This window comes from Belonocnema kinseyi, chromosome 7 (assembly GCF_010883055.1).
Source record: "Belonocnema kinseyi isolate 2016_QV_RU_SX_M_011 chromosome 7, B_treatae_v1, whole genome shotgun sequence".
Taxonomy (NCBI): Eukaryota; Metazoa; Arthropoda; class Insecta; order Hymenoptera; family Cynipidae; genus Belonocnema; species Belonocnema kinseyi.
The window spans coordinates 53,716,552-53,741,686 of NC_046663.1; the positions used below are offsets into that span (position 1 = coordinate 53,716,552).

At 30.7% G+C, this 25,135-nt stretch overlaps 1 protein-coding gene and 1 long non-coding RNA gene across 3 annotated transcripts in view; both read right to left on the reverse strand.

Annotated features, from left to right (window-relative positions):
* Window positions 1-25,135, reverse strand: part of LOC117177022 (probable serine/threonine-protein kinase dyrk2) — a 49,122-nt gene that overhangs the window by 2,348 nt on the left and 21,639 nt on the right. The window contains exons 1-3 of one of the 2 annotated variants that reach the window (XM_033367478.1): window positions 21,649-21,837; window positions 16,541-17,180; window positions 11,453-14,252 (exon numbers count right to left, since the gene is read on the reverse strand). In XM_033367478.1, the coding sequence (XP_033223369.1) occupies window positions 11,453-14,252; window positions 16,541-17,180; window positions 21,649-21,731 (3,523 nt within the window). In that variant the 5' untranslated portion in view covers window positions 21,732-21,837. Of the gene's footprint in view, window positions 1-11,452; window positions 14,253-16,540; window positions 17,181-21,648; window positions 21,838-25,135 lie in introns of those variants that run through there. The other variant, XM_033367479.1, reaches the window with a different exon arrangement.
* Window positions 22-7,804, reverse strand: LOC117177023. The gene is made up of 4 exons (XR_004467651.1): window positions 7,642-7,804; window positions 7,330-7,540; window positions 7,076-7,162; window positions 22-884 (listed from the first exon to the last, which is right to left on the reverse strand). It is a non-coding gene; the product is annotated as an uncharacterized LOC117177023 (long non-coding RNA).

A 25,135-nucleotide genomic window follows, 5' to 3' on the forward strand; every position in this document is an offset into this window, starting at 1 on the left:
TGTTGACAAAATAATTTTAAATTAGTATAATATTTGGAATGTAACTTAAACTTTATGTAACAAGTTCAATAATAAATTAAGCTTATGTTAGAAACCCACTGAAAAACCATGCAAGTTTGGCAAACAAACTGAAAAAAAAACAATTATCTGGCATGTAGAAGATTATGGAAAAAGTAACTTTCGTCAAAAGACTTATTTTAAACATTTGAATTGGAACACTGTTTAGATTTGTATAATTTAGAAATGATGAGATTATAAAAATTGGCATACTTTCTAATCTCTAAGCCTTTTAATTTAATGCTTTTGGTGTCAAACAGAATTTCCAAACCAATAATCTCTCCTTCGCATTTTTGGACTGTTTGTCAGAGAAGAAAAGGACATTATTGTCGAAAAACTAAGGAATACTTCATCTTATTATTTCTTGATTTCTTCAAATAAAACGTCTTATAGAGAAGAAATAAAAACAGCCTTTTAGTTTAAAATTTTTCTGGGCTTGGCCCAAAAATTAAATTTTCGATTTCAAAGGCAAGTCATTGTACTCGAAAGAATGGAAAGACCGTGAGGAAGTAAGGAGTACAATCACAAGTCTGAGAAGCGGAATAGAGTGACAAGTGAATAATTGCATTGCTGCAAACGCAAAATGGAACATTGCCGATTCTAAAAATATTCTGCGTTGGGCAGTACTTACCATTACCTTTAAGTAAATAAAACCCAAATCTCTTGAACAAGATTACGAAAAAAATGCAATTATAAAAATATGTTGATAAATATGAACTAAGACTTTCTTTCATCATCATCATCATCATCATCATCATCATCATCATCATCATCATCATCATCATCATCATCGTCATCATCAGGATCAGATGACTTTTAAAAGTTAGCTGAAAATAGGTGATGCCTCAAAGTTAAATAAAAATAAGTGGCATTTCAGAGGAAACTGAAAATAGTTGACGTTTACAATGTGGCCTAGAGTGTCACTCATATCTCTGTTTTTTAGTAGAAAATCTTGTACAAAGATTTTAAAAAAAACTAAGTTAAATTACACAAAAATTGATATTCCTTATCTAGTCCTAGTTAAAAGAAATTAAACAAATTTGGAATGCATCCAGACAAAATTCTTATGTTAGATGATAATTTATTTAATTTAATTTCAGATTTCGAAGCCCGATTTAGTGGATCTATTTCAGATTTTTTGTCTACTTTGGTTTTAGATTATTAGATAATTCATGAATAGTTTAAACAAAATGTTAGTCCACGTTCCTGAAAGTGGCGAATGTTCAGGACAGCTTGAACCCTCTGTAATTCTACCTAACGATAGTGTTAATTGCTACAACATTCGTTTTAAAGCTGGCATGCTTTGAGAAGTATACCTATGTAGAGTACTTTTGGCCCTGTGACATTTTTCAAAAATAGACTTGGCGTCCATTGACATATACGTAAGTAGGAGCAGACCAAACGATGGTATTAAGGCACGTGGCATAATTGATTGATTAATGGCAAGTATTATCATAAGTGAATGCGGAAGATTATCAGTTTCAAGGTCATTCTGGCACCATGCACAATTTCACATTTACTGTGTCCCATCCGCAAAGACAATAGGAATTTTTTTATTTTTGTAAAATGAGTCATGCTATCTTCCCTTTTACCGCCTTTATTCATGAAAGTCAATTAAGCTTTAGATTAAAAATCTAAGTTTTAGGTTTATCTTGATGTCTGTAACTTGTCGCGTCTTACATATTTAAAGAAAAAGTATTTCCATTTGGGAAAGTTAAATTTTTCTACTAAAAAGATTTCTATTTGAGATTTCTATTCAAAATTTTAGGCCCTAGAGGTTATTAAGCAGAACTTTTATTATCTATTTCAAAAAATTGGTGTAACGAAATGTCTCGAGAATCTCGCAATTATTGTTCTTAAAAACCTGACTGGCTTTCAAATTAGTTGATATTGTTCCATTTATTAAATTTAAAATTTAAACATTAAATCACTTCTATCTTTCAATTTGTTTACAATTAATGTTAAATTGTTAATTTAATTTGTGATATTTCTGGTGATTATGGTAGTGAAATATTTAATTAGTCTTGCCAGTGACAAATTTATATAATTATTATAAATAGATCTTAAATTATCTCATTTGGTAAAAAGAAACTTCATTTTAGTAAAGAAATAAAATTATTCATTGCTGTTAATTCTTTAATATCGATGGGTTGATCATTCAAATTTTTAAGTGTACACCAGATATTAAGTTTTCTAAAGATTTCTGACGATATCTTTTTGCTTTCAAAAGTTTTTTAAGATGTCAACGTTTCTGAAATACTTTAGAATATTTTAAAGGATTTCAAATTATTTCAAATTTAAGATATTACAAAGAATTTCTAGACACAATGTAAAAATTTGTAAAAGATTTCGAAAACTTTCAAGGAATATCTATGCATTTTAATCAATTTAAGAAGATTTAAGGATATTTCGAGAGATTTAAACAGATTTAAACCATTTTCAATAGGTTTCAAAATACTTCAGGGCACATAAAAAACTTAAAAATTTCCATGGATTTTAAAGAATTTTCAGGAATTACAAAGTATTGAAAAACATTGTAGGGATTTTCTAAGCATTTCCAAATATTTTAAGACTTTTCATATTACATCCCAAAGGATTGTCAGATAGTTTAAAATATTTTAAGGGATTGCACTGATTTTCTAAAGATTTTAAGTGATTTAAGAATCTTTTAAGATTTCATGGTCTATGAATGATTTTTTTTAGAGTTTTCAATTGATTTCAACATATTTTCTGGAATTTCACAAGGTTTAAAGTTATTTGGAAATATTTCGAGGAGTTTTATTAGATGTCAGTTCATTTTCAAAAATTTTGAGCTATTTCGAAGGATTTTTAGAGGTTGTAAAATATTTTTAAAGACTTAAATGGGACTCTAAGGAATCGAAGTAATCGTTTTTTTCCTTATAAGTTTTTAAAAACTAATGACTAGGACACTTACATAAGAACAAAGAAATAAGACAAGTTTAATTACCATTGACTTTTAAAACCATTTTAATAAGAAAACTAATTTCGGTTAAATAACGTTCGTTTTAATTTGTTATATTATGCCTTTTACTAGAACTCTTTGTTATATTGTAAAATATTTACAAATGATTTTCAATAAAAAGTAAAAATTCAAATTCATATATTTTTTCACGAAATCATGTAACTTCTAAGCATTTTTTATGGATTATTTTTCATACACATGTCTTTTTTTTAAATCGAAGAACACGAATTTGACTGTTTAGATCCACGTAAGTTTTTTTTATGGTTAGATAATTTTTTATAATTAAAAAATTTATTTTCTAATTACATTTAAAAATTTTATTTTATATTTGAAACAATGTTAAAATCTCAAACCTGGATCTAAATAAATTAAATATCATAATTTACATTCTGTGTGTATATGAAAAATTAATATATATTATTACCAGATGCAAACAATTTCAGATAGTTGGACGAGGATCATTTGGTTTTTCCGCCCTCCAAAACAGAAAAAATTATTTTCTGATATTTTCACATCTAACTATTTCAACTATCTTTTCAACATCTTATTCAACTATATAACATTTTTTTGCAGCTGGTAATAATAGATATTTTTTTTATTTTTAATATACACACCTAATTTAAAACATGTAATTTAATTTATTTAAAACCAGATTTGTGATTTGATAATTGCTTCAAATGTAGAATTTTTAAAAGTATAAATAAAATAATACATTTTCTAATTACAAAAAATCATCTAATAATATAAAAAAAATTTACATCGAAACTACACAGTTGAATTATGCTTCTAAGAACAACTGGATATCTTTCACACGTGCGATTCTTCCAGAACATTGATAATTGCAAATACAAATATATATTTTAAATACAGTATTGCCACTGTGTCGGCACGCATAAAAAGTGATATCCATTTAACTATGAAAGACAATTTTTCTAAAAATTTGCTCTTCGATTGCAAAAAGACATGCTTGTGTATCAGAAAAAATCTATAAAAAATGTTTAGAACTTATATATATTTTTTTAAAAAGAATATATAAACTTCAATTTTTACTTTTTATTAAAAACTATTTGTAAATATTTTACAATAAAATAAAAAATTGTATTATTTAACAAAAATTTTTTTTGTAACAGAATATTTATTAACAGTCAAAGGTAATCAAATTTGAATTATTCCACCATTGCTTTACTTATCAAAAAATATGCCCGCTGCGCTGATACATTCTCATTACGCGCTTAGCGCTCGTTTTTGTACGTCTAATGCGTACACTTTGAGTAAAATTTTTCAAATATTGTAAATACTATAACTTAAATCGAAAACTGTGATTTAAACTTCTGAGGAATTACAACCATAAATTGAAACTGCATTTTTTTCGACTTGATTTTAAAGAAGGTTCTCAAAGCACCTACGGTTTGACGATTATAGTCTCATTACGAAACTCGCGCTTCGCGCTCGATAATTCGTGTCCACTTGAAAAACTTCATCAAAATAATTTGTAAATCTTATTAAAATCTACTAAAAATAACGTTTTAAACTTATGACGATCTCTTAAAAAATCAAAATTGCATATTGTTGAATATGATCCAACTTTTGGAACTTTTTTCCAATTACAAAATTTCATGATAATAGTTAAGAAAAACATATATTTTACATCTAATAGAAATTTGAATTGATATTTCTGAACCTATTGAAAAATTTGTTTTTCCCTTTTTAAAATGTTGAAAAGCATATAACTTTTTGATGTTTTATCGAATTTAAAAATGTAATTAGGATAATTTGCAATTCTTTTTGACGCGCATCAGAAAATTTGACAAAAATTTCTAAAACTCATAAAAAAATTTTATTCAAATTTTGAAACAGCTCGAGTTTTTTTGAATTTTTGTCTGATCGAAAAATGTAACTGACATAGTTTCTAAGTATATTTGATATCTAGTGATGAATTAAGAATTTTTAAACTTTTAGAAAAATATATATTTTTTATTTCTCTGAACATTTTCGAAATTTTCAAAAGTATATAACTATTCTAATTTTCATCAAAGTAAACAATTTTATTTGGATAATTTGCAAGTATTCTACCCATCTATATGAAACTTTGAGAACATATTTCAAATTTGAAGAAAATTTTGTATCAAATTTTGAAAATGCTCTAAATTTTTTTATTTTTGTTGGAAATATCTGCTTAACGAACTTAGCCTTCATTTTCGGAACTATAAGAAGTGTAACAAAGGCTGACTTGATTAGACAAATCCTTCAAAAGTTTTCGTGGCTACAACATTCAAGTAACCACACATACAGACATACAGACAGACAGACTGACTGACAGACACCGATAAAATTGGATGATTTTTGCATTCTGTGAGTGCGGAAACGTAAAAATCCATTAAAAACCTGAGATCGAAAATTTGGACGATTACATTACACTCTCATGAATGAGAATGTAAAAATCGCTTGAATAAAACAAATTTTATCATCGATATATGGTTAAGGAAATGCTTGTTAGATTCAAAAAAAGATTTGTTTGATCCAATCAAAATTTATTTGATGCGTAGTGCGTACACACTATTGGTTAACCCAAACAAATTTCATTTGAATCAAACACATTCTATTATCGACATAAGATCAAACATGTATTTGCTTGATTCACTCAAATTCTATCATCAATACTGAATTAAACAAATGTTTGTTGGATTCAAACGAACATTTGTTTGATCCAAACAAAATTTATTTGATTCATACACACCATCGCTTAACTCAAACCAATTTTATTAGAATCAAACAAATTTTATCTTCGATATAATGACAAAAAAATTTATTTGATGCATACACAACGTTGCTAAACTCAAACAAATGTTATGTGCATCAAACAAATTCTATCTTCGATATAGGGCCAAAACACATTTATTTGATACATACACACAATTGCTAAAATCAAATAAATTTCATTAGAATCAGTCAAATTCTATCTCCAATGTAGGGTTAAACAGTTCTTTGATTTAAACGAACATTTGTTTGATCCATACAAAATTTATTTGATTCGTACACACCATTGGTTAACTCAAACAAATTTGATCTGAACCAAACAAATTCTTTCTTCGATATAGGCAGGGTCAAACAAAAGTTTTTTTATTTGATTCATACATACCATTGGTTCCAGGATTCAAACAAACATTTGTTCGATCCAAACAAAATTTATTTGTTTCATATGCACCATTGCTTAACACAAACAAATTTCATTTAAATGAAACACAATCTATCATCGATATAGGGTCAAATAAATGTTTGTTTAATCCAAAGAAAATTTATTTAATTCATACACACCATTGATCAACTCAAACAAATTTTATTTGAAACAAACAAATTTTATCTTCGATATAGGGTTAAAAAAATGTTTGTTGAATACAAACAAATATTTGTCTGATTCAAACGAAATTTATTTTCTTCATACACACCATTGGTGAACTCAAATAAATTTCATTTGAGTGAAACAAATTCTATAATCGATATAGGGTCAAATAAATGTTTGTTTAATTCAAAGAGAATTTATTTGATTAATACACACCATTGCTTTACTCAAATAAGTTTCATTTGAATCAAACAAATTCTATCTCCGATATATGGTCAAGCAAATGTTTGTTTTATTCAAACAAAAATGTAATTGATTCATACTCACCATTGGTTAACTTAAACCAATTTTATTAGAATCAAACAAATTCTATCTTTGATATAAGGTCGAACAAATGTATGTTTGATTAAAAACAAACAACAGATTCTGAGTGTAGCCCGGAACGAACTTATATTTTTGCCTCATTAAGCCCTTTTCAGTCAAATACAACTTAGTACTTCAAAAAGTTATTAAGAACATTCCGTGGTGCTGATATTGTTAGTTTTGAATTTCGTGCCTCAAATTTATTATTGGAATGATATACAACTTTATTTAGGAAGTGGAATTTATAAATGAACTGAATAGATTCATTAATTAATATTTCTTTTAAGATTTAAATTCATTTTAGTATTGTGAAATGTAATTTAGCTCCTCACTTGACGGGAAAGGGTCACCGTATGCTCGAAGACGTCTCCTAACGAAGGATCGTCTCCCAACCTTCACGTAACAAGGAGCACCTAGATCTGAAATGTATACTATTGAAGTAATATTAGAATGCCTTCTTTGTTTTCTAAAAATAAAATAAAACATTTTTCTTTAATGAAAAAGGTCGCTAAAAAATGCGTTTAATATTAAATTATTTTTGCGAGTTTACCAATTGACAAGAATTTAAAAGACTTTAAATTCAAACCTTATATTCTGCAGTTTAAATATTTAAATTTCAAAAAATGTATCCGCTTTCTGTATCCGTAATTTGTTTGCATATTGAAAATAAGATTCCGAAGGAAGTAATAGACATTCCACCTCCAAATTCCGATATTTATTGATCTGAATTGTGTATGAGATCACTGATACTATAGGCTTGTGTCTATATTTGCATAATACGTGCTTTCAGTTCGAAACTAATGGAAAAATTTGAAAATATTAAATATTAATTTTTAAATGCTCTTTTCATTTATCGATCTTATTTTATTAATTTGTTTACTCGTATTGGTGAACTCACATGCTGATCTAGAAGGCATGTGACTAAACTGAAAACTGATCCAGATTCGTTTCTTTTTCGCGAAAATGGTACCTGTTTGGTTTTCTGTCGTAAGCGCCATAATTGGACGATTTAACTTTTTTTAACAGTCGATTATGCGAAATGAATGTAAGAAAACTTGCGATCTTTGCTGTGGCCACAGAAGTACTGAGTGGGATTTTAGATTCTTAGTGAAACGTGGCATTGGCAGTTTTAGTACCGCTTGCCAATTATTGTGAAGGGTGAGAAATTGCACCGGTGCCATTTTCTTCTGTGATGAGACCCGGTAATCTTTTTCCCGTCGAGTAACATTGATAACACTCACAAATCCAATAATTAATTTAAATGAGGCACAGAACTAAATGCAAATAATGTATTTTTTTAAATAGACTTACGAACAAACAAATATTTAGGAGATTTACTCAAGTAAATTTTTTTTGAAATGATCTGCTTTCGGTCCGCTGGGAATCGACCCACATAACTTCCAATTGCCGGTCGAATGTTTTCCCATTAAGCTACTAGAGTGATCGAGAGAGAATCTTTTTCAGAAATATACGGATTATTATATAAGGTATTATAAGTCAAATTTCGCAAAGAATCTGTATTATCACCAGAGAATAACATAATTTCTTAACGTCTTTAAACAGGCTAGATGGAGCTATAAATTACAAAATTTCAACTAAATGTTTTTCTGAAACAACATCTTCTCCTTTTAATGAGAGCTTCTGCAGCGGAGCGAAAGGAGAAGATATTTTTTAGAAAAAATTTAATGAAAAAATTTTTTTAATCATACCTCCATTTCGTCTTTAAGACGTTAAAAAATTCTGTTATTCTTTGATGATGATACAGATTCCTTGAAAAATTTGACTTTGTAAGCCCTGGCATAACAATGCGTCTTTTTCTGAAAAAAGATGCTTTCTTCTCTCGATCTCTCTAGTAGCTTAATGGGAAAGCATCCGACCGGCAACTGGAAGTTCTGAGGTTCGATTCCCATCGGAGCCCAAGATCTTTTTTTCAGAAAAAATTTAATTAAAAATTTTTTTAATTCATAGCCTTATGCAGTCTGTAAAGACGTTAAGAAATTCTGTTATTTTCTGATGATAATACATTTTCCTTCAAAAATAGGAGATTTACATTGTAAGGAATAAAATTTCATACATAATTAAATTAAATTAAAATCAGCACGAGAAATTGCATAGAAAGTTGTAAAACAGCTCTTGCCAAAAAATTTTGTTTAGAAGTATCAATTTGTATTTTATTAGACTTATTGAATTTGAGACGAATGGTATATAAAATCTTATTAAAATATAAATTATTGTTTATAGAACATGACAGATTCAATTTCCTTTTCTGAGAAAATTTTTCATCTCAGCAGATAGTAAATAAAGAAACAGAAATAGATGAAACTTAACAAAAAAATTGGCACAAGTCATGGCTATCGAATCGATTTAAGATATACGTCAGATATCTCCCAATATATTATTCGCACATTTCCAAATCTGCTGACTGGCTCATCACCTCTCAGTATTTTTGTAGTTTTAATGACAAATTTCTTAATCTTTTTATGTATTTTCGGACCTTATTATTCCTCTTACTTAAATTTTCACCAGAAGCTTTTTATTTCTCCTAGGAAGGTAATTATATTACTCAACTGAAATTATTTAAGAAATAAACGCATTCACAAAGAAAAATTTCTAGCATAAGATTGTAAATTACGAGGTCACAGAAAAATACTCTTGAAGCAATCAAATGACTTACTAAAACACTTGCTAAAATTTGTCTTGCTTCCAGATTGTTAAAAACTCACCTATTTTCAGAGCTTGCAAAGCTTCAGCAACAAGCTTTTGATTCAATCCGCAGAGGTTTCCTGTCAACTTTTCACACTTCTTATGGCAGGCCATGTCGCAATCTATTTAAATTTTTTGAATTCAGAAAAAAGTACATTCATTCAGGTGAAAAATGCTATTTCTAAAATATAAACATTCGCAGGAGCTCGGTATTTGTGATTTGTTCGTCTGTTTAGAATTAGAACAACAGACAAGCGCGTCTGCTGTTCAAAGGATGCAGTCTTTAAAATGATCTGATTATTCTAGTTTTACCAAATTTGTTTGTAAAACTTCAGATGCAATTAGAAGCCAATCAATTGCTTCCATTACATTTAAAATTTAATTTCACCGAAATGTACCCATATTTTTATGACAAATAGAAGAAACACTTTTCGGTTGAAATTAAACAAATGCCAAAGTCAATTATTTCTGGTTTGGAAGCGAATGTTAGATTTCTGTTTTTAGACAAGTACTTATAAAAGATATTTTATTTTTGAGTTTTATTCATTTATGAGGTTGACGCGGTCAGCAGTTTTGAAAGCATGCAATTCAGTGTCCTTGGACAATTTTCAGAAACATTTCGCAAGACATCCACGAGACGATTTGTGGGTATAAAGATTTTCTAGTGCGAATTTTGTCTCGCTGTTGTGAAAGTTTAATGGTCGAAACGAAAGCACCATTCAAAATTTAACTCACACGTCAGACTTTTCCAATTAAATTTTAATTCATATTTGGAAACTGACAAATGAGTGAATTAATTGATTCATTATCAGAATAAAACGTTTGCATATTATTTGATAAAATTAATTAATTTATATTTCCTATTCGATTTCTGTTTTATCTGAGTAAATGATTAATTTATTAATTTTTTCTCTATCGATAGTTTCCTTTTCAATTCAGTTTAAATCATTTGTTCTTCCTGTACGCGCCAATCCTTTTAGTTTGGCAGATCAGTTGGCAAAAAAACAAAATTGCAGCATTAGAGAACAAAAATGAATAGAGCGTGAATTGAACGCTACTACAATTAGAAAACGACTACAATGTTAATCTCTTAATCAAAAGATAAAAATTGCAAGTGAAAAATTTTAGATGAAAAGTGTCCAAAGTCAAAATGTTGATGATATAGTATTATTCTTACTTGAAGGACTTGTTAGTGCCAGATTTCTGTTATATCAAAATAATTTACTTCGAAGTTGCCCCTGTCTATTAAAGTAACAAGATGTGACTAAATTTATTCTATACTTTCGCATATTTGTTCAACAGGCTCATTCAAATAATTCCGCTGTCATTAATTGTACACTTTGTAGTGGCCTGTTACATTCTTAATTCAGTTTTTGTCCCTGGCAGTGTTCCTTTAATTGATTAATTATTTGCATTTTAATTTGAAAGTTCTGTAGTTTTTAAGAATTTTCAAATTTAGGTGGAATCAAATCTCGGATTTCTACCAACTTTTAAGATTTTGAATAGCTATTCCAAAGATTTTGTTTAAACGTTGTAATACTTGCCATTTTTATTCCTTCAATTTATGCCATATCACGAAAATCATTACTAAAAAAGTCATGATTTTGGTATCCATGCAATGGAAAATTTCCAAAAACATATTTTTCTATTTTTTGTTGTTGTAAAATCACACAATTACTTATTGTGATTTTTTTCTTTTTTCTTTTAAAAAAACTTATTGCAAAAACTTGACAAAGGTTCAAAAGTGAACCGCATTCTGTTCAAACGGATTTCCTCTATTAGTTTTTAAAAGACCCTAAATTGTACTTCCCAAATAATTTAAATTTGCCTCCATTCTTACAACAAAATAACTATGTTATTTTCTATTTCTCAAAAGCTGTGTTAGGTTCACACCAGAAATGAAAAAAATTAATACCAATCATCAAAGTCTCATGCTGATGCAAAAAACAAAGTGCGCATTAAACAACGAAAAAATACGAGAATTAATTCATATATAAGATATGTACTCGAGAGTCTTGGCGAGCCGTCAAATCCAGAATCGTTGCTTCGAGTCGAAGCCATTCTTTTCTGTTCCAATTCGTCCATAGAATTGCTGCCATCCTCTGTACTCGTAGTTGTGCTTTGAGTACTAGTAGTACTTCCAGTACTATCACTACTAATTGACGCATTTCTGGGTGGTGGTTTTCGCTTCTTGGCCTTAGCTCTTCTAACTTTTCGAAGATCCCTAGGAGTGGCTGTCATTAACTGTCTTGGGGTAGTGTAGAAGATCCTTATCAGATCAGAAGGTCTACAAGGTGCATCTCGAGGGGAAGAACGAACATTCGACGTTTTCATTGTCGATTCTGGAGTAGCTTTCTTCTTGTCTGACACTTTTCTTGAAGGTTTGACACTGCCAGTTTCAGTACTATCAGATTTAGTCGAAGACTTTTTCCTTTTGACGATCTTCTTCTTTTTCTTCTTCGAATCTGCCGGGCTGCTGTTAGTGCTGCTGATTAATTTATTTCCTGGCATGGTTGTCAGGTCCTTTTCCAGATCGTTTAGATTTGAAAGATTGTCGTGGTTATTCCACTTAGTCATCTTGGTGATTGACTCGTTGGTTGGGGTTGCCAAACCGTCATCTTCATCTTGAATTGATGTGTCAGTAGACATTTGTTTCTGTGCATCCGATAAAGACACTTCAGACAAAGGTGTTGAGACTTGAGAAGCGGAGAGAGAAACTGGAAGACTTTTGAAAGAATCTGAGGATTGACGAATTTTGCTCAAATCTAGGGGCTCTGGCTTTGAAAATTTCCTGCTTACACCATTCGTCTCAATTTTAACCTCTGGTTTTTGTAATTCCTTCGTTTCATTAGTAGTTTTTGTTACTATATTACTAATATCATCTTCTGCTACTGGAACAACTGGGTTTGTTTTTTTAATAATCGTAGCAGTCCTCTCTTGTAACTCACCAGGTTTCGATTTTGCAGACATATCCATATCTTCTTTAGATTTTATTTCACTCCAGAAATCTATTTCCGAACTTGTTTCAGTAACGTTTTGTGGTATATCACAGTCTGTAAGGTCTGCTGAAACCTCACTTGATATACCTAATTTTTCTGTAGGAGTTATTGGTGAAGTATCTCTGGAAATTCTAAGCTTCTTTTTCTCTTTCAGTAAAATCTTGTCCTTGACTGGAGTTTTGGTTTCATCAGTAGATGGCGGTGTCGCTTTTTCGACTTGACTTTTTGCTGAATCTTTGAAAGTAAATTTCGACTTTGTGGGTGAATTTAAATTAGGGGTAGATTCTTTAGAAGACTTGTCTTTCCTCAAAGGACTTGGTAGAGGACTTGTCAGACTTTCTGGAGATTTTGTTCCAGCTTTTGAAACTTTCTTCGGCGACGATACACTTTTCAGCGAGAGGCCTGGTGATTTTAAAGAGCTATCATTGGAGACGAGCTTTGTCTTAAGTTGCGACTCTAAACTAGACGTGTTCTCTTTTGAGATCGACAAGTCTTTTGTCGAAACCTCTGGTGATTTTATTCCATCGGTTGGTATTTCGTTCGATGGTGATGACACCCTCTCTGGGTGACTTTTTGATGAGCTATCTTTAGAGACGAGCTTCGCCCTAATTGGCGACACTAATCTAGGTTTGCTCTCTTTAGAGAATGCCTTGTCTTTTGATGAAAGATCTGATGACTTTGTGCCTTCAGTCGATGGTAAAACTTTTTCTTCGTTTACTAAATTTTTATCCTTGGATATTTTGAATTTTCTCCTAGTTGGTGATTCTATGGGTGTCTTCTCTTTCCGGTAAGTCTGATCTTTTAATGAAAGTGTTGATGGTTTGGTGTCATCATTTTTTTCCGGTCCTTTTGGCGATTCGTTTTCACGTGAGACAACTAATTCTTCTTCGGAAATCTTCTCATTGTTTTCTATCACTTTCTCACGATTAGGAATAGTCGGTTCCTCTATTCGTGGAGAACTTTCTTTCGAATAAGCAGTCTTATTAATTATCACGTTATCATGAGGCACTGGGGATGAAATTCGGCTTCTCGATTCTAATTTTAAATCACTTTTGTTTGAATCGGGTTCGATTTTTCGTTCGAAATCTGAGTTCAGACTCTTCTCGTGAATAAGGGTGTCTTTTTCCTCAGAAAGAATAGTCGCGTTCGGGGTTGGAGACTTCCGCACGTCCTTCGTACGTACTTTCCGCTCAAGACTGACGGCCAAGGTATCAGAAATGCTTTTGATCTCTACAGAACTTTCGATGATATCTTTAGAATCGATGTTGGCAACTTTCGATTGGGTATCGATCGATACGTCAGTATCGTTCGACATCGTTGATCGATTGAGTCTCTCGTCAAGAGCCTCTTCGCCCTTTTCTGGTTTCTTTAGTGTTAAATAAACGCTGTTTCTGGTGTTGTCTCTGACATAAGGTTTCGGAATCGGTAAGACTATCTCAGCCTCAGTTTCTAAATTGCTGATTGGTAGTTTTTTGGGGGCAGGAAGTCGAATACTTTCCCTGAACTGTTCGATTGCTCTGGCTTGAACGTCTGCAGGAGAAGATTTAATCCAGAGAGTGGAAAAGTCTCCAACGCTATTGCAGGCTTCAACTTTAAATTTTTGAACAGCTGGCAAGTCATTTTCATCTTCTGAGGTTTTTTTGTCGTCCTTGCTGTCGGAGTACTCTGTTATTGATTGATCGAAGACTTCTTGATCGTGGTTCATTCGTGATGACTTGTCGACACTTTTCTTCTTCTTCTTGACCTTCTTTCGAATCCTGGATCCTTCTTCATCGTCCTCGAGGATTGAGTCGTTGGCTCGAATAATCTATGGGTAGAGATGCGCATCGAAAGAATTAGTGGTATGTTGGTTATTTAAGAGTTTGATCCGAGTCCAATTAAACATTGTAGAATATTAATCCTAATTTTAAGATAGAGCAATGTTTAATTTATCGACTTGAAAAAATGGTTTAATCAATCATACGAGTCAGAACTACTAGGCCATTTACTTTTCTGTTAATCCTTTCCTGATTTTTTTCATGTTTTCGACCATTTTTTTGAACAAGTTTTAAAATTGATGTAGTCGTAAAGCTTCGTTTTTTAAATTTCCTGACTTTTCCCTGACTAATTTTTCATTTTTCCTGACCATTAATATTTAAAGACGAATGTTCTAATCTTGTAATATTTTTAATATAGAATCTTTTACAAATTGTGCTAACATTTTTTAATTATTATTTTCAAAACTGCCATAGCCTAATTAACATGAAAAAAGTGAAAAAGTAAACTATTTAAACAGAAACAGTCACTAAAGTGAATAAGAGTAAATAATCTGCATTAATAATATGACTAATGTTTTTTCGAATTTAAAAAAATTCAAAACAATCCTTTGAAGCTTATAAGAATTTTAGGTGAATTTCAACAAATTCAGGATAAATTCATAAGACTTACAATAAATTCAAGTTTGATGAAATTATTAAGAATTTAAGGTGAGCTGAAAAGAATGTAGGATGAATTCAATAAAAAAATCTTAATAATCCATTGAATTAAGTAGAAGTGAGTGTATCTTGAAGATCCACATGAATTCTAAATGAATTGAAAAAATACGAAAGAATTCAATGAATTCAGTAACTTTGAAATGAGTTTAGAAACATTTAAGGGAATTCAAAAGAGTTTGTTAGAATGTCTAAGAAGTCACAATGAGATTAAAAAATGTCAAGGTGAATTAAGCAAAGACAAAAAAACTCATTGAATTGAATAGAATTAAGTTAATTTAGAAGAGTAAAAGAGAATTAAAAAATTCAAATGAAAAGCAAAATTTTTTTTAATTTTTCCAAATTTTGAAAGGTCTACCAACTGCCCACCTTCTCGTAAATAAATTCTTTACGAAATCCCGCGAAATTCTTTCAAATCTGATAATATTTCCTGAAATTCTAGAAAATATATTAAATTACCTGCAGAGCTTTTAAAATCTCCTAAAATCATGGAAATCTTCGGAAATCTTATAAATTTCCTTGAAATCTTTTAAAATATCTTAAAACCATAAAGGTCCTGTAAAATCGTTCTATATCTTCGGAAATTTAAAACCATTAGAAGTCTTTGAAATCTTAGAAATATTTCAAATCCTTTGAAATCCTTTTAAAATACTGAAATGAGTGAAAAATGCCCTGGAATATTCCCCCGCGCAGCTCCTGTTAAACCTACTTGCGGCGCGGCGTCAATTCTCGGAAGACATATAGAAGAGAGGGCTATTGCAGGGTTTCACTGTACTTTTAAATCTTTTGAAATTCCTTGCGAATTTCTAAAGCTCTTGAAAATTTCTTGAATTGTTTAAAAATCCCAGAAACTTATAAAAATATTTTTGTAATGTATTAATAATATCCTAAGATATTTTAAATCCATTAAAATTTTTTAAAATTCTTGAAATTTGGTATAGATAAAGACTACTTCTTGGAATTTCTAAAAATACCCTCAAATTCTTTAAAATCTTTGAAACCTTGAAATATTTTAAAAAATTGAAACTATTTAAAGCTCTTAAAAATCCCTTGTTATTTTTAAAAATGCCCTAAAATCAAATTTATGTTGAATCCTTTCAAATTATTTAAATTTATTTAAAATTTCTTGGAATCTCTGAAAACACTCCCAAATATTTCAAACGAACTTAAGAAGATTCAGTGACTATCTAAAAAAAGTCATTAAAAAGTGATTTTAGACAACAAAGTGATTAAATGTGACTGTGTTGCACTGCTAATTATTTTTGAAAATTACTTATAGTGCTTTTTACAGAAATTCCCTGACTTTTAACATTTTTTATTCATAATCCCTGACTTTGCTCTGATTTACAGGTTTTCCCTGACCTTTAACCACCCTCTGAGATCCAATAAATGGCCTACAAATTCTAATGCGTTTTCTCTAATTTGATATTGATGAACAGGGACCTGAATGAAATTAAAGGGGAATTTTTTATTTTCTCCAATTATTTATATATACATATTTTAATTAATTCGACTAAACAGTAAGTTGGGTTTTTAGTCGAAATAATGAAAATGTATAGAAATAATTGGACAAATGAAAAAGATCAGCCACAGTTTCGCTCGGATCCCTGCTTTTGATGCACACCTCAACCAGAGGAAGATTCTGGACAGACCGATGTGTTTTCTTCTTGGCGAAGGCTTTCCGGGCTTCTACTTCCATTTCTGCTTGTTCCTCTGCAACCAGAGTATCCAAAACCTCAGCCTGTACCTGCGCAAATGCAAGTTCCCTCTCTAGCTGTTCCGGATTTAATTGCACATCAGTGGAGGATCTTCTGCGGGTGAACCTCCGGGTGACTTTTCTCTGAATGGCTTCAGCGAAAGGATCTTTTGGGTCTGGATCTGGATCCGGATCAAGACACGGTTGACGGTGCAATCCAAGTTTGCTATCTCGATCATATTTTTTATCTTTGATGAGGAATTTCTCCACCAGCAGTTCACCCACATTTTTTTCGTGCTTCTGGTAGATCTCTCGCAGAGCTGGATTGTCTTTCATCGCCTGTGATCTGATTTTGATGGTCGGTCTGTCCCTTCGAAGATGGTGTCTTTGACGTGAGTCCTCGCGAGATAACGTTCTTGGCGTTGAAACATCGAGATCCGCTGTATCGATGGTCCTCCTAGGCCGACGAGTTATCGTGACCGGGGAATATCTTCTTAGATTGCTCAAAGGAGATTCCGAAATCGTCGACAGGTGTGGAGAGTATCTCGTCAGCGGGGCGTGAAAAGGTCTAAAATTATTTCTTTCGCTGTAGAAAAATACTTGATAACACCTCTTGGACGAATACTATTTGAATTATTCTAATTTTATTATTTTAAAGAATATATCTCCAACTCAATATACAGGGGGACGGCAAAAGTCTTCGCACATCACTTTTTTGATGACTGATTAAGTTCTCTTCATTCCAATTATACCAGAGCTAAAAAAATTGCTCTGTAAAGGGTTGATTGCTCACGAAATTCTGTATAAAATGCGCTTGAAAAAAATAGTGTAAATTTCAATGTTTTCTTAAAAGTTTAATAACTTTCGAAATAATCAACATCTTTTAATGCTTTTGAGCTCATTTTGAAGCTATTGTTTTACCGTTCCACAACAGCTTTTGAGTATAAATCGTTAAAAATTTCCTATTACATTGCAAGAACTTAAAGTTGTAAGAAATAGGTTGGAAAAATTTGAAAACATCTTATCTGTAGGCAAATCAGAATAAAAATTAAATAAATATATTTTAAAGAAATTTCATAGAAACTTCAGGATTATAAGTTTCATAGATTCTACAAAAACATTTTTACCACAAAAAATATTGCAATTTTTCCAACATTTATGTTACAAATTCAAGTTCTTGCAATATGATAAATTTTTTAAAAAATTTATACTCATAAAATGTTCTACAGTGAAAAAATAGCTTCAAAATGAACTGAAGAACATTGAAAAATGTTGATTATTTCGGAAGTTATTGAGAAAACATTGAAATTTACACTATTTGTGCAACATCTACTTAAAAATATACAAATTGGCTACACTGTGGGTTCATTTTATACAGAATTTCGAGAGTAATCAACTTTTTTAAAATAACATTTTTTACTTCCGGCATAATTAAATTTAAGAGATCTTAATCAGTCGTCACAAAAGAGGCGTGCGAAGACTTGTCCCCCTCCCCTGTATTTACTGATGAAGAATTGTGTACGCTTTCCAATTTATTATTATTAATTTAAATTAAATTTTTTAACCAATTACTTGACTGTGTTATTGACGCAGATTAGGGTTTACTTGAGCCGCTCTGGGAAGCTTCTACAAATTAAAAAGAAAGCTTTCAAATTTAGAATCTCATTTTATAAACACATGTTTCCTCGAATTTTTTGTTTATTCTGATTTTGTAGTTTCAGAATCATAAACATAATTTTGCGTAACATCTACACCTCAAACGCTAAGTCGTTTGATATTTATAGTGTACGAGAACATGATCATTGAGAAGCTTTAACGTCACATTCATGTCGATAATGTGCACATAAATTTCTTTTAACAGATGGTCTCAAAGAAATAGACTGACAAATATAGAGCAATAATTTAGTCATCATTTGATTCTAAGTCTTTAATTTAAAAATAAAAGTAATCTGAGATTTTTTCATCTTATTAGGATTAAACAATTATTTAAAATTTTAGTTATTTAATCATAACAATAAGTTGAGTCTATGATTATTAACATTTATATTCGAAATTTCTTTTAAAACCGAATGACAAGAAATATGACCTGTTATTTTAGTTAATGGACCAGTCAGTGGCTTCTCTGAAAACACTTACGAAAAGTTTCACTCCTACTCTTTTGAGAAAAAAACCAAGGTTTTAAATGCGAATTCTTCTTTATTCTTTCTTATCGATTTTGTATTTCTAAACTTATTTCAAGTCAATGTCCTCTCTTGCTCGTAACCGTTTGCACGAGTTTTTTTGCAACTTAAAGTTTATTTCGAGGTTTACAGTCAGGAAATGAACTTTCTATTTTGGATTCGGAGAAAGTCCGAGGTGAAATTATCTTGCACTTACTCTGAGGGTTTGGCAGCTCCAAAGTCTTTCCACTTATTCGTTTAAAGTGCATTATTCACAAAAATTTTGCAAAATAGATTTTCTCAAAATAGGCCTGGGAATTTGTTGCAGAAATTTGGAGGAATTCATGATTTTCTAAAACTCGTTTTGAAGCTTGAAAAAAAAACGAAAATATACGCCAAACGTAGCGGTTTCTTTAAATGTTTATAAATGATATGTTCCAAAAGCACTCTGGTCTTGTAATTTTTGTTGAAATTTGAGAGTTATTTCAGCAATTTGTATTTTCTTCTCAAATTCATCTAAGCATGTGGTAAAATGAATATAATAAGGTCCAAAAAAGCCTTTCTTCACCAATAGCACCCCTACAAAGTGTTCTTTTTGGTGTCAAAATTACCAAGTCGGTTTTTGTCAACAAAAAGTTTATTTTATTTAAATAATCGCAGTTTGTGTATTTTTACTTCGGCATGCGTACAGTACACTTTTGGGTGAAATACACCACTCAGAGTTTGACGGAATAAAAAAAAAAGGTTTAGAGGTCTCCCAAGTCAGATTTTGAATAAAAATGATACATTTGTTTTAATCTGCCGGGAACCCAGAAGTCCAAAAGTCAGGGGTCATTTAGACACTAAAAGAAACACTTTCTAGGGGTGTCATTTGATAAAAAAGCCTTTTATGGACCACCGTATAATGAATATACAATATTTACGGTATTGAAAAATGGCAAGAAGTGGTCCTTTACGAAAATATAGTTTTTTATCGTTTCAGTTTGAAAAATTCCACATTTACAGGGTTTGAATTGAAAACTTTTTAATTTATTTTTCAACATAAGTATCACTTATAACAGATTACATTATCTCAATGGCTATTTGAGCGACATTCAATCGATTGGAAGTTGATCAGTCACCAATGTGCTAGATGCTTAATTTAAGACGTTACGTTGTATGCAGCCCAAAAACGTTTCACGAACACTTGTTGGGTTATCCCATAAAATTCATTCTTAATTTCTACAATCATTCTAATTAATATCACCTATAATAATTGTTACTCTACTATCAAAATCGTACTATAAGAACTTCTAATATTTTCTTTAAACTGTCGAATTCAAACAAAGATTTGAACATGAAAATGCATTCAAAGTTTAAACTTACAATCATAAACTGTTATTAGAATGAAAATTAAAATTAGCCAGACTAATTATTTTCCAGTCTCCTAAGGACCAATTACGAAAATAAATGATTGCATATAATTTATTCAAACGAATTATCTCAATAATTTATCCCTTAATTGCTGAAAGTCATCCGCATTTCAGCAATAACCGAGGAAAATTGCATATCACGAAATAACGTGGGAAGCTCTCTCTGGTGATTTCGATTAGCTTTAACAAAATAATGGCCAGACCCGTGGCAGTGGCTTTGAAGGTTGTCCCTGGTGGATTCGAAGATTAGAAAATTGATGCATAGCCAAAATTCACCCCAGAAAAGTAGGTGGATTTTCGGAAATATTTTGAAGTCGCGATGGGCCTTCGTGGTCCGGTTAGTGAATCAAGTACAGTGACAAAAGTATTAACTGAACGCGATTTAAGGTAACCAATCATAAAGTTGTCAGCAAAAGTGGATTCTCTGTTTACCAGAGGAGATTGATTTCCCAAATTTTGGCACATCGCCGCTCTTCATTTTCAACTTTCCGATTTAACTTGAACCTTTCGAGAAATTGGCCTCGACACTGTTTCTCACAACAAAGATTTCCGAAACAGCTGATGGAAAACAGCTCATACTGTTTATGCTGTTTAATAATTTGTTACAGTTTAATTTAATGATATTAATTTTATTTTCAGGACCTTCCGACAGCCAAACAATTATTTATGTTCATGATATTACTTGGTTTTAAGTGTGCGATATACCAAATGAATGTAATTTTTCATTTTACAGGAAGAAATTACTATACTTCTTATTTTAAATTCTGAAATTCTTCATTTTTATTTTAAGTTGTGTATTAATGTCACCTCATGATCAGGATTGTGTTTTCTTTCATTTTTGCGAGAATTTTGAGTCGTTTTCTAAATTAAAATTAAGGGATAAAAATAGTATTCGCCCAGAAAGGGTTTGATTTATAACAGAGCGGTGGTACACTTAATTTAAAATAATCTATGCGTGGTCACGACATGTATTGTACACATCATTAAATCCACTTGACGATTTATGGTTGGTAACGGCATTAAACACTTGAGCACGTGCATATCGAATTGAAAATCACACATTACTATCTTGACCCAAAAACAAAATACTTGCAGCCAAAAGTTCTATAAAGTGTAAATTTTCAAAAAAATTGTCCGATTTATTTCAAAGCGAAATATTTGAGGGAAGATTTAAATGAGTGTGCGCAAGTTTAATTCGGATAACGTAAATTATTTCACTTTGCAAAATTTGTCCAAATTCAATTCTTTCTAAATGTATTTGGTAAATTTTCCAGAACCACAAATTAATCAAGAAACTTAAATTCTTCTTGTAATTGAAAAAACTAATTTAAGTCAAGAAAATAATATGCTTCCATAAATCGTATTCGAGGTTTAATGAAGAATGAAAAAATGAATTTTGACAACAGAAATGATGAAATGGAAGTGCGAAAATAATTTTTTGATTAATTGGGCTGATGAGGCTTACCGCCCGGTGCCTGTCATCAAAGAACTGTGATTGGCGAATGGGTTCCCATAATAATATGGGCCTCCGTCCCCGTAATAGGGCATCGCTGAAAGCGTTTAATTTTCCGGAAGTTTTAGTTCACAAAAATGATTGAAAACCAAGCACAATCACGGTTTTGAGCGACTCAGGTGCGAAAAACGTTCTCACGGTTCAGGGATCCAAGACCGACTGAGTTTAAGCCAGCGACCCAGTGTAATAATAGAATTCTAGTATATGAGGCTTCTTGCATCTAACTATAAGCCTAGACTCTCTAAAATCCTAACGACTTCAAATAATTGCAACAGGGAAAATGCACTAGTAAAATATGCAAGTATTAGATCATGCGGTCAAGCTGCCTGCATGCCGTAACAATTCTTCTTGCTCGTTCGATATTCAAGCTGTCACTATGTCGTTACATGAACTTGGCAAGATACATTATTTGAATCGATCGATTGGGATCGATACGTTTTTGTCCAAAGATTAAATATTAACACGGCTTTTCACTGTTGAAAGTTGAATTTTTAACGATGATTTAACTGCGATTTAGAACTTATTTGCAGCTGTAGAAATTTTACTTTGAGATCATCAAAAAATATTAGTATTGAATCAAGAAAATATTGGTTCAAATACGAACTATACATTTTTCTTGATTCAAAACTAATTTTTTCGTATATTAAATCAGGGAACTCATATATTTTGTCATGGAATAAATAACTGAGGCTCTAGATTTAATAAGCGGACACATCATTCTTTGGCTCAAGTGCAATTGAAAACACTGACAAAGCAGAAAGAAGAACTTTGTAAATATTTTTTTTAAAGGATTCAAATTCTTCTATATTACAAGCATCTGACTCATTTGATAAATTTAAAATAGTGTCGATTGTAAAATAACAAGGAAAAATACTTGGAAAAAAATGTAATGCAACTTTTTAAATATTACATCGAGGGGTTAACTATTTTTGTAAGCTGGTACATAATATAGACCTCCCATAAAATTGTGTGATATACTTTCATATCTATTAAAATACTCTAAAAACTTTAAAATCCACTGAAATCATTTGAAATCATTTGGAGCGAATTTGAAATTAGCAGGGCAAAAGTAAAATCAGCGGGGCGAAAATAAAATTAGTGGAGCGAACGTAAAATTTGCGGGACGAAAATACAATTAGCGGGGCGAAAGTAAGATTTTCGGGGCGGAAGTGAAATTTGCGGAGCGAAAGTAAAAATTGGTCGATCAGAATTCGAAGCGCGATCAAAGCTATAGAGGAATACGTCGGACCCGCTTTTCAGGGCCAAAAGTGGCCAAGGTCGAGAGTAGAATAAAATACTATATGCATCACGGGGAGAAAGTAGATTTGTCCCTCGGGTAATTACGGCCCTAGTGAGAAGGTTTTCCCCTCTGGTGATTACTACCCTCGCTTCGCTCAGACAGTATACACAAACTCGAGTTTCACACTCTTCAAGAATCGAGCAGTAAACCCACCCGCGGGAAACATCTGCTCGTTTCACCCCTTGTTGCATAAAGTACTATTTTTAATTCCTTAAAATATCTTAAACCCGTTGAAAATCACTTTAACCTATCAATCCTTTAAATTTTACAAAATTTATTGAAATCTGCTTATTCTTCGCAATATTTGTAATCTTCTGAAATCATTTCCAATTCCTCAGAGAGATTTAAATCTCTTGAAACTTTATATAATTTTACGAAATTTTCGAAAATCTCATTAAATTCACCAAGATCCTTTAAAATATACTATTATATTTTAGATTCTTTGAAAACTTCAAAATCAGTAACGGCAACGTGTTACTGTTATCAATGATGAAAAAAGTAACCTTATCGTTACTTTTTGTTTTATAAAATTTGTAACTGTTTTTATTGAGCACTATTATTAATTCTAAATGACAAAGTTTGCAAAGAATTTCTTTTTTTTTAATAGAATTAGGTAATTAAAAAGTTCATCACTCAACGAAATGTTTTAGAATAAAAAGAGATCCTGCTATGCCCAACAATAATTATGGTTCTACACTAGTCATAGAAAATTTTGCAAAAAACCTTCTATATTTCTTTCTTCGAATTTTAAAAATCTGAAAAGAAGATTTTATAAAAAGCTTCTTTCTGAAAGGCATCCTATCAGTTTTATGCAGGACTAAGCCATCTTTTAAGCAAAATATCACAAAAGAGAAACGGGAATTTTTTATAAAACTTTTTTAAATGTGTAGACTTTTTTTTAATGTGCTTATCTTTCGATGTTTTCTAGAAAAATGCGATAATTTTATTTTTTTAATTCTCTTGTCCATAAAAATTAGGTAAATGTTTTCAAAATTATTCAAAGGATTGTGAAAGAAGACGGTAAATATCACAAAAATAAAAAATTAATTTTAATACCTAAATTAGGTTTAAAAATATATAATTTTTAAGAATAAATTTGTGCTTTTTGAAAAATGGACGTCAAAATTGATAAAACGATCTAAAACCTCTTTAGGTTTGGAAAACGCATTTCAAATAGGCAATTTATTTAACTTTTTTCGATTTGGTTATTTTTTGGATTTGAAAGTAGTATCTAAGCCTTATAAACATACTTTTTTAATTTTAATAAAAAAAGTGAAAAACAAATTAGATTGAGACAGGTGAAAATAATAAAAAATTTTAACAAAAATAATTTCATTCAGTTTTTAAATGTAAAAATGTCTATACTAATTCGAACCATAAGATATTCTTCCATTTATAAATATTTTAAGTTGTTTTCTTCTTGTCCAAAATAAAGTTTTCACACTATCAAAATTTTGAGTAAAAAATTGGTTTTTTCGTCTCCTGATTGGGTACATTAACGTAAATTAATTTGTATTACACTGACGCAAAAAATATAAAATTCGAAATTCCTTTAGAAATGAAACCCCATAAGATTTCATGAAATCTTTAGAAATCCCCTAAGATTCAGTGAAATTCTTTAGCACTTGTTTAAAATCTCTTGAAATGTTTGAAAACTTTAAAGTCCTTGGAGATCCTATAAAATCGCGTAGGTCTGTTAAAATTCCTAAAAACCCCTTGAAATACTTTGAAGTCCTGTGAATTATTCTAAAATTAGTAATATCTTTTAAAATTTCTTCAGAAATTTTGAAATCTTTTGAAATTTCGATTTCTGACATGGCAAATTGGTTCTTTTAGCCAATCAGCGAAGAAGTTTCAGAATATGTTCAAAGGCAAAGTTAAAAAATAGTTGCATTAGCGTGCAATTTTAGAAAATATTAGCATCATCATCATTTTTCAGAATGTTAGTAAAATAGTTTCCTCAACGAAAAACGTGTCAAAAAGTGTCAATAGTGTCGTGAGTCTCGGGTCTGACATTAATTAATATCCGAAAATTAAAGCTCGAGATTAGAAATGAATGCTCCCTTATTGTATTCAGGGCCTCAGTTTCAAATTTTTGTGACTTTTATTTATAAAAGTCGTAATTTTTTCCAATATATA